We start from the raw sequence: 13,833 nt of genomic DNA, 5'->3' as shown, positions 1-13,833 counted from the left end.
AGGTAAACAGTTACACTGAGACTTTAGAGAATGTACAAGCTTATAACTTTTACAAATGTACATTTCAAACAGGACTTATTTTTTGTTTGTTTGTATATGTATGCTTTGGCCAATATGTTTTCTCCAGTGCTCTTAGGTTTCAGGTGACGTCAGACAGAAGTGTCTCCCGTTATTCCTTCTTCATATTGTTGAAGTATTGAATGGTTACCCTCCTTTGGCTTGACATCTTCACTGGGCTTTGTCATTTTGTGCCACCTCTGTAGAGCATATACAGTGTTTCTACATGTCAACACCATGTACAATTATATTAATATTATCAAGTCAGTTATAATGATTAAGCAGCCTTGCCTGACGAATGCTTCCCTTGATGTTGAAGAACATATAAATGATGTAACCTGGAATGAGCAGCATAGAAGAGAGGGACATGAGCCAACCAATGCCCTGTCCCCACCCTGGGAACACATACTTGCCCATGGTCAGAGGGGTCATCTCTATTGCGCTGAAGGTGAAAACCCCCTACACACAAAAACGCAATCACCATTTATTTTAGTAATCTACAAATATCAATTCCATGATCCTTGGATCAGGCAGAATATAAAAAAAAAATTACAAAGTGTATAAATAATGGCCAATAGATCACTACCACAATAATTTTCAGACCAATAGTTTTTTTATACCAAGCAGATTGATGGGGTGAAGTAGAGCCAACAAAGTTTCCACCAGCCACATGGACGATAGCCGATCATCTCCTCAATATTTCTATAAAATCTATCTGCTCCTTCAATCAAAAAGAGACAGAGAGAAGGCAGAAATAATAATTAAAGTTATTAGTGTTCCATAGTATTTTTAGCTATAAAAAAAATTCTTTTGGGTAGTGCTGTTAAAATGAGCAGCCTGTAAAGAAATATTAAGAAAAATATATGTCATAGTTTGCAATTTGATCATTGCAACAATAATCAGTGAGGTTTCAGCCTTTTTTTACGCTCATTTTTCGCATGCATATACTGTAAATAAAGGCAAGTGGGCTGTTGCATTTTGTCCAGCTTTCTATTCTGGATATCATGATTTATCAAGTGCTTTAAATCTGATGTCTCTTTAAAAATAAAAATCTATTTTGTATGAAAAAGGATATTTATTTATTATTTATTTATAGCAACTGATCATAGACCTTACACTAGATAAAGGTTGGGTTTAAAAACACTGCAGTGTTCTTCTAATATTCCTGAACATATACCATAAAACCAGGCTATGGCAACTGTTTCAAAGAAGACGAGGAACAGGAGGCACATCCCACTGGCAGAGTAATAGTCAAAGAGCTTGAACACGTATAGGCCACCCTGGAAGACAAGATGCACACATGATAAATGTATGTTTTAAGATAAGATTTCCTCTAAATTTAAGCTGCAGAAAATAAATGTGTATCACAAGTATCATTGTGTTTTAACATAACATACAATATAGATTCTATACAGATGTGCTTTACCTGTGTGATGTTGGACAAGCCAATGATAAACGATATAAGGCAGACCAGGAGGATGAATAATTTCTTCTTCTTCCTGAGGATGGTGGGATATTCATCTACCAAAGCTGTGATGAAACCTTCCACAGTACAAAACTTTAGAGAAATAAGACCATTAATCTGCTGCTTTGACATGCATATAAAGTGGCCTCGTTATGTCAAGATTTACTGAGCTATTGTTGAAATTATTTTTGGTGCTCAATACTGAGACTTTCTATGTCATTTAGCATATCGAAACAGCTTTCTATAATAATAATTATAATAAACGTTAAAATATTTTTGTGTTTTACCTGACTGTCTAGTCCAAGCATCAAAAGCATGGAGAAAAAAAGAATGGCCCACAGAGAAGACATGGGAAGCTGAGTCACAGCCTGAGGATATGCCAGAAATGCCAAGCCTGGACCTGAATGTTTACAACCACACAGTTAAATCGGATTGAAGGCTCCACTTGGTAAGATTTCAGCTACATCTGTGAAGATATCTTAAGTTTATTTCAGAAATGTCTATTTAACATTTACCTTTGTTTAATAATATAATGATAGAGAGAGAGAGAGAGAGAGAGAGAGAGAGAGAGAGAGAGAGAGAGAGAGAGAGAGAGAGAGAGAGAGAGAGAGAGAGAGAGAGAGAGAGAGAGAGAGAGAGAGAGAGAGAGAGAGAGATTTCTTTAATCATGCAAAATCAGAATCTACAAACGATTCTATACTATGACTGTATAATATACTGATTGTAAAAATCTGGGTTAAGGAAAGGGTTACAAAACCTATTCCTCAGCATGGTGTTCAATCAAAGCAATATGAGTTTTGATTATTCAATTATGATTTTTTATTTTTTTATTTAATAATGACAAGCCCTAGTTCTTTAAGAGAGACATTAATTATACTTGCTTAATCCCAGGTTAATATGACCCAAATGGAATTTATTTACTATATTACATAAATGTGATAATAAATTTGAATAAAAAAAAATAAATTAATGACTTTAGCATTCTGTTGACTTTTTTTACAGAGAAGTTTTTTGGTGTTTGTATACTGTGAATATACTCATACAGTACATTATATGTTTCCAAGAAAGATACATTTTCTTACCTGATGCAGCCAATTCCTGAATTGGTTTTTTTGTGATGTAGGCCATGAATCCTACAATGGAGAAGATGACAAAACCAGCAAACATGCTGGTGAATGAGTTTATGCAGCACACAATGATGGCATCTCTGCAACATAGAGAGGATTTCACAAATATGCAAGTTAGTAAATGTCTAATTGAAATCTACATAATTTGCTTTCAGCACAAACGTTCGTTAAAAAAAAAATTTAACATAATAAAAATATTAAAAACATAATAATAAAAAAAAGTATTGTATTACCTGTACACATTGTTATTAAAATGATTGTAGCTGCCAAGAGCAATCAAAGAACCTAAACCCAGACCATAAGAGAAGAAGATCTGAGTGGCAGCATCCAGCCACACCTAAAGAATACAGGGAGGATAAATTCATTTGAGGTAATATCTTTTTTGTTATCTATTATTAAGAACTGGTATATGTCTTTTGTATATATATCAATCCTAATAGCATGTTATTGCAAATTTATTTAATCTATTCCAGATTCCACTAAACACAACCTGCTTATTCTTTAAAAAAATAAAAAAAAGGCAGCAACTATACTGTATTTTTTAAATTAAAAATGTCAAAAAAATAAATAAAATGTGTAAGATGAAAGAGTATGCCCTCTGACTATAATCATCATCAGAATCAATGTTTTATTGTTTGTTTGTTTTTTATTTATTTTTTTACTTTTGTTCTCTTGGCTAATTTTACATTTCTTTCATTGCCATTTGAATAGTTTGTTTAGTTTTATTTGTATAGTGTTTAACACTTCAAATAGTCACAAAACAGCTTTACAGATATATAGAGATTATGAATGTAAAATCTAAATTATCTTTCATGAGAAGGCCAGAGGGGGAGTGTTGGCTCCAGCGGTTAAGGCGCTGGGTTGCCGATCGGAAGGTCTGGGGTTCAAGCCCCGGTATCGCCAAGCTGCCACTCTTGGGCCCTTGAGCAAGGCCCTTAACCCTCTATGCTCCGGGGGTCCCTTACGAGGGAAATATCAAGGTCCGTGATGTCGGAGTGATGTGGGGCCGCCTTCCCGTGGGCTCACCACCTGCAGGAGGGACCGTAAGGGACGGTGCTGTGAGGATTGGGCAGCAGTCGAAGGCGGGGGCCTGCTTAGACTGCTGCCCCCCGTGACCCGAATTACGGATAAGCGGGAGAAAATGAATGAGTAAATGGATGAATGAATGAGAAGGCCAGAGTCAATGGTGCCAAAAAAAACGGAACGGTTTGGACAATACGCAAACTGCATGACATCCAATGAGGGTGGTAGCTGGGTCTTGATGTGTCACATGACGAGCCTCTAGAAACACTTCATTACGATGGATGTGAGTGCGATAGGACGTTAGACTTCTTCGGCAAGGGTACAATGGTCATTGTCTTGAGTCACGTTGGAACAACGGCACTGCTCAGGGAAATGTTGAAGATGTCAGTAAAGACATGCTTTAACTGTTCTGCACATTCCCTGAGCACTCTGCCAGGAATGTTGGCTGGTCCAGCAGACTTCCATGGGTTAACTCTGCATAGAGTTTCCTCACTTCAGCTGTGGTTAGACAGGCACCTGATCGTTGGGAGGAGGGGCGGTTTTCCTTGCCGTCACATGATTCTGCACCTCAAACAGGGCAGTGGACAGTGGAAGTCGTTCAGTGCATCTGAGCTGAAGGTGTCACCGTCATAAGCAGGTGAAGTTGTCTTGTAGTTCGTGATCACCTGAATGCTCTGCCACATGCGCTGTCCTGGAAGTGTTTCATGTTCCATTCTTTTGGCGTGTGCATGCTTCGCCTCTGTCCTGAAAGTGTTTCATGTTCCATTCTTTTGGCGTGTGCATGCTTCGCCTCTCTGATGGCTCGGGACAGTTTGGCCCATGCTGTTCTTAAGGCTGTTGTGTCCCCTGCTTTGAGGTGGAGTCTCTAGAGTTTAGCAGCACATGCACTTTTGCGGTCATCTACAGCTTCTGGTTGTAGTTTGTGGTGATGGTCTTGGAGATGGTCACGTCATCGATGCACTTGCCAATGTAGCCTGTTACTACAAGTTGATGGAATCGCCATTGGTTACAGCCTCCCTAAACATGTCCCAGTCAGTGCACTCAAAAAAGTCCTGAAGAGCAGAGGTTGTCTGTTTCAGAACAAGGTTTGGCACGTCTAGCAAGCTGTCTGTATGCTGGAATTTGCATAACAGAGATGTGGTCTGAGTAGCCTAGGTGGGGGCGGGGCTCCGCATGGTACGTGCCGAGGATGTTTGTGTAAACAAGAGTCCACATGTTGATGGAATGCATGACTGAAATCTCCAACGATAATAAACAGTATAGACTTATCAATAGACTAGATCAAAACATGATATTCAAAGTGTAAATTAAGCACATATTCCTAGAATGTTAGCTATTAAAATATTTAAACATTCTTAGAGCTGGAATCTGACCGAAAGTAATCTTTGATTACCGAAAATCTCAATGTCATTTGGGGAAATGAATTTTTGCTTCACAAAAATGGATACACAAATATATTCTAGGCAGAAAAATTGAAACTTGCTAAAAAATTCCCAGACCACTTTATATTTTGGTACATAATACCAAAATTGCTGCAACAATACTTTTCTCAGACACTGAATCAGAAGCACTAAGAATAAAAAAAATACTCAAGAATAATACCTTTTTTTTTGTTGTTGTTTTGCACTTAAACTTGTCAGTAGTGTATGTTTTGTTTGCATAAATTCTGTCTTTTTGGAAAATGATTGTAAAAATAGGTTATTTTAATTACAACTTAGTACCCCCAGAATCCATCTTTTATTCCAAGCCCCAGTTACTGCTGGTGCAGAATGTTTTATATGCCCCCTGTATTAGTGTGCATTTCCTGAAACTTTCTAGGTAAATTAGCCACACTAAATTGCTTCTAGGCATTACAGTGTGTGCAAGTCTAAGACATGATGTTTGACTACTGTTCCCATTTTCTTTAGTAATTCATTTGTAGCCATATACACAGTGTAGTATATTGTCAGCATATAATGGTGAAACATCTCTATTCCCTTTTAATATATTTGATTTACTTAATAGTTTTCCCTTGATTTTGAACAATTTGGAACATTGCACAGGCATCGTCATTAAGGCAAACATTCCCCAATTGAACAAATAAGTCTGGCTGCAGTTGAATACTACCTCAGATTTTTTTAGCTTGTTAAAGTCAGGGGTGATGTAGAAGAGAATGCCATCCTTAGCCCCAGGGAGAGTAATGCCTCGGAAAAACAGGATGAAGAGCATGAAGTATGGGTAAGTGGCAGAGAAATAGACCACCTAAGGAGAAGGAAACATGAACACTTATGTACATTAATGAAACTCTGTTTAATTGGCAAAGTCCATCAATGTTTTGGGCCACTTGAGAGTGCATATATGCTGATGGCTTCACAATCCAATTATCTTTTGGCAGCAAGGATAAACCTAATGTCCTTGCTGTGCTTGAATGAAGGTAATTGTCTTTATAATGAGTGGCAAAAGCTGATTCTTATTTAAATGAGAAATAAATAAACAAATAAATAACAAACTGGAAATAGAAAACGGACAGACACTTGTGAATTCTGGAAAGGTCAGATAAGCATGAAAGAAAGAAATAAGCATGCATCGTCAGCCACACCTTGCCAGTCCATTCTACTCCTTTCCAGATAGAGAAGTAGACGAGTACCCAGGCCAGAGCAAGAGTCCCAGCCAGCGGCCAGCGCAACTCACCTGGCTCCTCCAGGCCACTGCTTAGCTGGTGCATGTTTTTCCTGTAAGGATACACACAGGACATATTTTATTGATCTGCCTTGCAACTTGGCTGGGCCACATTCACTTTATGTGAAGTCTCATCAGTCAAGGCCCACAAGTAAAAAAAAAAAGGCTGATGACACCATTAGACATACTGTTTATGTGCTATTTATGGCTGTGTTACACCAATCACCCTGATTTGAAGGAATTTAAGAACATTGACGTGTGAAAATCTAAGCTCAATTTTATATTTACAAGCTTCAGAGTTCAGATTTGAATCCAACAAACTCTGACATGATTATCCATCAGCCGGCAGAGCTCACTCTGGGGTGAGGCTTTAACGATTCTCTTTGATGATGAGAAGGAGAGAGGAGAAATTGAACCCAATCATTGACACACATCTGAGAGTCCAGTTCTCAGAACTATAACCCTTGGCATGACATACTTTCTATGTGTGCACAGATGTTACTGGTTACTACATACATATATACCTATATTTTGAGTAATGATGCATATTATTATAGTAAAAGGAAGATCAGATTTCACTTACTCCCAAAATTCGGTTACAGCACTGGTGAGGTTGGTGGTGTCAGTCAGGCTGTAGTTGGAGAAACAGTTATCAGTGTTCCATTGGTTATCACAACTCTGCCAAGGCAAATCCTGTTAAAATATGAAAAGGGGACTCTAAGATGAATGGATTGATGGCTGAATTGATGGATGTTTAAATTGACAAACCTGGTTAGCTGGTGGTTTTCAGTTCCAGCTTTGTTATACAAGTACAGTAGTACAGTACAGTAGTGAATTTTATTGACTTTAGTATAAGACCATTCATTATGAACTCCTTATCTGATGTTTGTAAGAGCAACAACAACAAAAAAACCACTGTACATTGCACAACTTGAACATATAATCAGTGATAAAATTCATACTGATAAAATCTGGGCAACAAATAATGCTAGATTTTTATTTAATAATAGAGGTCTTGTTAAATGTTACATTTTAGAGTGAAGGAGGCTAGGAGGCTGGGAATGAAGTTTTGTAAAAGTCTGCTTTGTTCAACAATGAAAAGAGAATGTTTCTATTCCCGTGGCACAGAGAGTCGTCATGGAAAATATCACTCTGCTCAAGCAAAGAAAAGAAAAGCCTGCATGATTATTATTTCTGTAGTGGCTTTGAAAGTGCACTGTAGAGCAAAGATGGGTTGACAAAAAACTAGGATGATGGACTCAGGAGAGATGGAGAGAGACCCAGCAAGGGATGGAGTTCCCTGAATGTAACAATGGAGGTTGGACCTGGAGGTTGGACCATTGTGCACGGTAAAGCAAGTGAGGGAACAGTTTTGAATCTCAATACCATTAAGGTCTTATAAGTCATTTACTTCACTGTGCGGCTGTTATGGAATACAGGCTAATTATTTCTGAGTGAATGAATAAATGAATGAATGCTGTGATTAACAAGGGGATTTATTTAGAAATGTGTTTAAGCAACGAGCAATTAAATGATGCAGTCATGAATGATATAATGAAAATGAATGAAGCAAAAATTAATAATTAGACTGACTGATCTAACGTAGAGGCTATACATACTGGTTTGAAGGAGTTAAACAGGTAGTAGAGAGCCCAGGCAATAATGACTATGTAGTAGATGTTTAGCCAGAAGGACAAAACTGCAGCAGCCAGACCTACACCTGAGGATGAAAAGAAATTCAGAAATAAAGCACATAATGTGACAAGTAGAGAAAAAAAGAAAGAAAGAAAGAAAGAAAGAAAGAAAGAAAGAAAGAAAGAAAGAAAGAAAGAAAGAAAGAAAGAAAGAAAGAAAGAAAGAAAGAAAGAAAGAAAGAAAGAAAGAAAGAAAGCATGTAAATCAAATAGCAAAATAGTTTTCAACACTATACATAATAACCCGGAACCCGGAGCTTAAAGAAGCACTCCCTGATATACCATGAAGAAAAGAACTTGAGAGGAACCTATAATCTTCTAGTCAACATTGAATTGTAGGATTACAAATTGTTACTCTTCGATATAAGTATTCCATTTGTAATATGCAAAGTGCAAAGTGTGTCAAAAAAGATGTTCAGTATCAAGCATAGTGTGAATATTGGAGGTAGCAATAAACTTTTATAGTCATAATTTGTATGACTCAAGCAATTACAAATATGAAGCATCCAAGTGAAATCCTCCATTGAATCAGCTGTCATAACTTTGGTGTCCTCACACAAAGTTCTGCATCACCAACATGCTTACTACCGGAGTACATCTGTTGTTCATTAAGACTAAGGCAGGAGTAGTAAAGACCATCTGCTGGATGAGGCCAGGGATTCTCAGACTTAATAACTGTCAAGTCTGACAGAAAATAACTGCCTAATGCTTACATATCTCTAGCATGTTGCTCCTTAATTATAAGAAACTAAAAAAAAAAATCAGTAAAACTCACTTTATTATTCAAAATGTAGTCATTTTTAGTGCCCATTTCTTACCAAAGCACTGCTGAGTTTGGTTACCAAACTGATTTCATTCTAGCACTGACATTAAGCTACTATGTACACTGGTTTCAGCTACAGTCATGTGAGTGTCACTGCTTTTCCTTGAATCATCCACCACCATTTTATATTAGGTATACAGTTAAAATAAGATCTAATTATCATACTTGATTTTAAGTTTATTAAACAATTCACCAAGTACACAAGTTTTTAATGGGGACTAGATGTGATGGATGCGGGTGAACTAAGGATTTAAAATTTGCTTTGTATACCTTAAATGATGAAAGACTAAAGTTTTGCAGATAAAAAAAGGTTATATTTGAGTTATGATAGTTATGATAATAGAGATTTATCCTATAATTGTTACCTAGGATATTGCACAACTTGAATATTTCAGTACTACCACTCAGCCGCCATTTTGGCAACACATCCGGGCAGATTTAACAGAAGTGTAATCTCCCACCTAATTCAATAAAAATAATTGAATAGCAAAATATATATATATATATAATTATTTATTTATTTATTTATTTTAATTCACTTTAACATTGCTGTTATAATCTGATCAATATAGCAGTAATAAAATGTGTCCTTTGGTAATAATGACATGAATTTTATTCTGATTAATCCATGCAAAATGGCTAACAAGGTGATTGATTCTTAATATTGAGATTGTCTGTGTGTGTAGAAGTGTGGACTTTTTATGCATGCCTAAGTGAGTGTGTACATTTCATACCTTTCATCATTGGTATGAGTTTCCAGACCCCTAGTCCCCCCACTGATGCGTATTGTCCTAGTGCAGTCTCCAGCAGAAACAAAGGAATCCCAGCAAACACCAGGGTAGTGAAGTAAGGAATAAGAAATGCTCCTGGAATAAATAAAATCAAGTAGTCAGACAACTATATTAATTCTCTATTTTCTTTAACCCTATCTTATTGCATTTAACTCTGACTACATTTACTCTGTTAAAGGATTTTGCTTTAAATGCAATTCTAATAACAATACAATTGATTATCATCCTATTAGCTGAATTATTAGTACTAACTTTTACTGCATTTTAATGGATACTATTTTTATACATTGTTGTGATCCCATTAAATAGTAAGAATGGTCACAGACTAATCAAAAGCAATTTCATTATGTAAAAAACTGCATGGCTCTTTTCCTGAATCCTCAAAAAAGGGAATCTTGTCATGGTTTCCTGCAGTTTACAGTGAGATGCTATTTCTGTTGGGCTATTTATTCAACCGGTGAGTCACAGATTGCAGCTCAAAAGAAATCAATGTGTGCATGCAGTTATTTAGAGGACATGTCAGCAGGCACATGGCATCAAGCCTAATGAAGTAGGGAACAGTAGGACACTGACATTATCCCAGCTAATAATATGCCATTTCCTCACCTGAATATTACAAAAAATGCAGCCAAAATAACTAAGTAGAATACAGATACAGAATACAGAAGGACTAAAATTGTATTATTTATGGCTATTTTTTTTAAAATAATATCTACTTTAGATTTGCTTAGATTTTTTTTTTTTTCCTATTGAGCGTCAATTAATGCTTTATATTATTTGATGTTAACAAATGTGAATAATTTAAGCACAACAGCACAAATAATAGTCATAATTATGCAGGGATGATTGTTCCTATCCTAGACTGTACTGTAAATGTATGCAGCATACTAATGATTGTCAGGTAAATAAAGAATCAAATTGATAATCTAGATTTTATTTATTTATTTTTTTTGTATGTACACCAAAGTAGACTAAGGACACATTGTCCAATCAAATTACATATTACCTAAACATATAGACAACAGAAATGTAAGATGTGATTTAAAGTATTTTAGCATTCATAGACAACTTATCATGAAACCATTACGAGTTTGAATTGAACTCAAAATATAGTTCTTACCTCCTCCATTCTTTCCACAAAGATATGGAAATCTCCAGACATTTCCTAGGCCAATGGCATAGCCTATGCAGGACAGCAGGAAGTCAAACTTGCCCTTCCAGGTTCCTCGATCAGGGAGTTCCTCCTTGTTCTCATTCAGAGCAGAAGTCAGACTTTGGTTCATCTTCTCAAATGGAACTGCCTGCTTAAGCTGATGGTGAATTGAGCTGCACTGTGCTATCTCCTGTCTTTCCCACTGCAGGATTACTGAAGTTCCACAGTCCACCTAAGAACTGAACTAGTTTACTAAACAATACTTATATTTTTTCAATACCTGGCTGTAATAATGTCCAATACTGTGATTGTTCAACGTAAACTGTGCAGATCTTCAGTAGTCTACAGAACACAGATCATTCAGCTAAAAACAGAAAGAGGACATTTGTCTTCTGTTGTAAAAGGTCAAGGCCAACGTATGTGTAAATAGTAACTAAACTACTAAAGTAACTAAATCATAAATTAAACTTATTTTATATGTCCACAGATTTCAGACCCCATTATCATCTAAAGAAAATGTAGCATTTCTTTTTTTAAATATAGTAACATTACACACCCATTGACATCAGTATTTACCACAACTAAAGGCTTTTTGTGAGGTTGTCACAATAGACAAATGAAATGGGATTTTTTTTAAATACATTTATTGTATGATTTGCTAATAAATTTGAGCAATATTTTTACTACAAAACCATACTGTGCTGACAAATGCAGTCAAATTTCAGGGTAATTTTGGTTTATTCTCACTGACTGTTAGATTAGATTAGATTAGATTAGATTAGACTAGATTAGATTAGACTAGATTAGATTAGACTAGATTAGATTAAACTTTACTGTCATTGTGCAAGGTACATGTACAGAGCCTATAAAATGCAGTTAGCATCTAAACAAAAGTGCATAAGTGGCCCATTTACAATAAATAACAGTAGATAAATAGGGTATGAGGTCCATATATACAGGGATGAGGGTGATTAATGTACAGAAGGTGCAGTAGGTAATAATATATGGTATATATAGTAATATACAATATAATATACTAGGCACATCAGTCTTATTGTGAATATCATCATATAACTATGATGGAAGTGATGTTTATTTATTGCATGTTTTAGAATAAATACTTCCAAAATAAAAGTGACTGTGTCTTTGAATGTTTAAATGTGTCAGTTGTTTGAAGGGTTAAGTGGGTATATTAAAAAGCAGAGAATTGTGAGTCTATAGTCAGTGTCATCAAGTACTGGACAGAAAGTAGACAGGAAAAGTTACTGTACCTGTCAGATGTGAAGAATGTCTCGGCTGAATAAAACAACAAAAAGCCAAAGGAGGACTTCCATATGAGACCTAGTGCTCAGCAGCCCATTACAAAGTCAAAAGAAACTCTCCCAGCACTGCGGTCGAGGCAATTTTTACCCTCTCTTACATCAATTTCAGGGGCCTCTGTAGCCTGGCAGACCTGTGGTTGATATTGAGCTATGGATAATAAGCTTCGACTTGTTCTCTGATATGTATATTGCTTCTTCACAGTGCCCAGGGCTGTTGCAGAGGAGTCAATCTCCTAATTCCAATACTCTCTGTGTGTGTGTGTGTGTGTGTGTGTGTGTGTGTGTGTGTGTGTGTGTGTGTGTGTGTGTGTGTGTGTGTGTGTGTGTGTGTGTGTGTGAATGGGTGTTTCATGTATAACAATTTATCTGGGCATGCTTGTGTCTAGGTTAGCTCCCACCAGCCCAGTTGCTTAAGCCTATGCAAAGGAATGAAATAAACTATTCAAAATCACGACTGCATGAAGTTCAAGAAACATAAAAGACGTAATTGAATTAATTAAATATGGAAATTCAGATGTATAAAATGTGTTATTAGTCTGTTAAAATAAATTATAATACAGACAGCCACTAACCCATTGCACACACACATCATGATCAATTAGCTCATGCCCAATCATTGTAATACAGGGAGATTGTAAAATAAATACAAATAAATGGCATAAATGGCATTATAAATGGACATAGCATTGTTAACAATATTATTGTTAGCATTGCTTTGGGTTACATATAAAAAAAATTAATCCCCAGTGTAATTGCTATGGATTGAGAATGTTGACTTTAATCACTTTTTAACTTAATGTTTTACTGTTTTATGCAATATTTTAAGGACTTCCATTCTTGCCAGTTTCCTGACATACTTTATGCAGATTCTTTCCATAGCCTCTATTTATATATGACAGCATGGAATAGCTAGGATTTCTAATGAACAGATTGTGTGTGGATAAATAGTCAGCAGTGGTAAAGATAGCAGCGTATGAGCCCAGCGCTCGAGGTGGTGGAAGCGCTGAGATAGCTGGAGAAGCAGGATCAGTAGCATATGTCAGTCATCTTGCACTGTCGGGAAAGCTCAGTCTCCAGGCTAAGAGCTCCCTCCGTCTGCTTGTACTAGCCTGCCTGCCTGCCAAATGAGCCATGTCTCCCAGCTCTACAGGCCTGATATCTTTCTCTTGCTTTCTCTCTTTCTGTATGACTGTGTGTGTGGGTGTGTGTGTGTGTGTGTAGATGTGTCTGCCCCAGTGATAAGATCCAATGTAGATAATTAGTATATCCATTTTAGTCATTCTATATCAATTAACCTACCTGAAAAAAAAGAATGGTGTTATGTTAAGAATGGTGTAAATGACAAATTGTACAAGTGATATTTTTAAGGTTTACAGTATCATGGCTGTCAGGGTAGCTCTGTGGTTGGAAGTCACTTGGGTAAATATGTCTCTTTTTGGGAAACATCTCTAGAAGTCCCAGCTACGTTGATGGGCTCTAAAAATGGAAGTGCATGGTACCCTCCATTTAGACAGTCATTGAAGACCTTCAAGACATCCTAGAAGGTTTGTGAGACTCACACAGACTGGCATCCTCAATAAAATTCTCATTAAACCTGCCAAATGAACTTCCTGGACATAATAGCTTTAATAGGAAACACATTGCATTTTCTGCATACATGTGTGCAACATGATATATGAAAGTTTTATTATTTAAAAAAATTATTACAGACATGACATTG

The 13,833-nt window shown here is 36.4% G+C and overlaps 1 protein-coding gene across 4 annotated transcripts; it reads right to left on the bottom strand.

Annotated features, from left to right (window-relative positions):
* Window positions 1–306: 306 nt before the first annotated feature.
* Window positions 307–12,396, bottom strand: slc6a1l (solute carrier family 6 member 1, like). 4 transcript variants are annotated; one of them, XM_083528488.1, is made up of 15 exons: window positions 12,212–12,396; window positions 12,063–12,087; window positions 10,759–11,155; window positions 9,582–9,713; window positions 7,950–8,050; window positions 6,914–7,023; window positions 6,251–6,383; window positions 5,779–5,913; window positions 2,883–2,986; window positions 2,605–2,729; window positions 1,810–1,922; window positions 1,484–1,615; window positions 1,235–1,337; window positions 678–778; window positions 307–516 (listed from the first exon to the last, which is right to left on the bottom strand). In XM_083528488.1, the coding sequence occupies exons 3-15, from the start codon at window positions 10,919–10,921 to the stop codon at window positions 322–324; spliced, it is 1,647 nt and encodes a 548-aa protein (XP_083384614.1). In that variant the 5' UTR covers window positions 10,922–11,155; window positions 12,063–12,087; window positions 12,212–12,396; the 3' UTR covers window positions 307–321. The 4 variants fall into 4 exon arrangements, with proteins under 4 accessions (XP_083384614.1, XP_083384612.1, XP_083384613.1 ...); XM_083528486.1 differs by having other exon boundaries at window positions 12,063–12,396; XM_083528487.1 differs by having other exon boundaries at window positions 10,759–11,030; window positions 12,063–12,396.
* Between the last annotated feature and the right edge of the window lie 1,437 nt (window positions 12,397–13,833).

Source organism: Silurus aristotelis (genome assembly GCF_946808225.1).
Source record: "Silurus aristotelis genome assembly, chromosome: 24".
Classification (NCBI taxonomy): domain Eukaryota; kingdom Metazoa; phylum Chordata; class Actinopteri; order Siluriformes; family Siluridae; genus Silurus; species Silurus aristotelis.
This window is presented reverse-complemented; position numbering and strand designations above follow the sequence as displayed.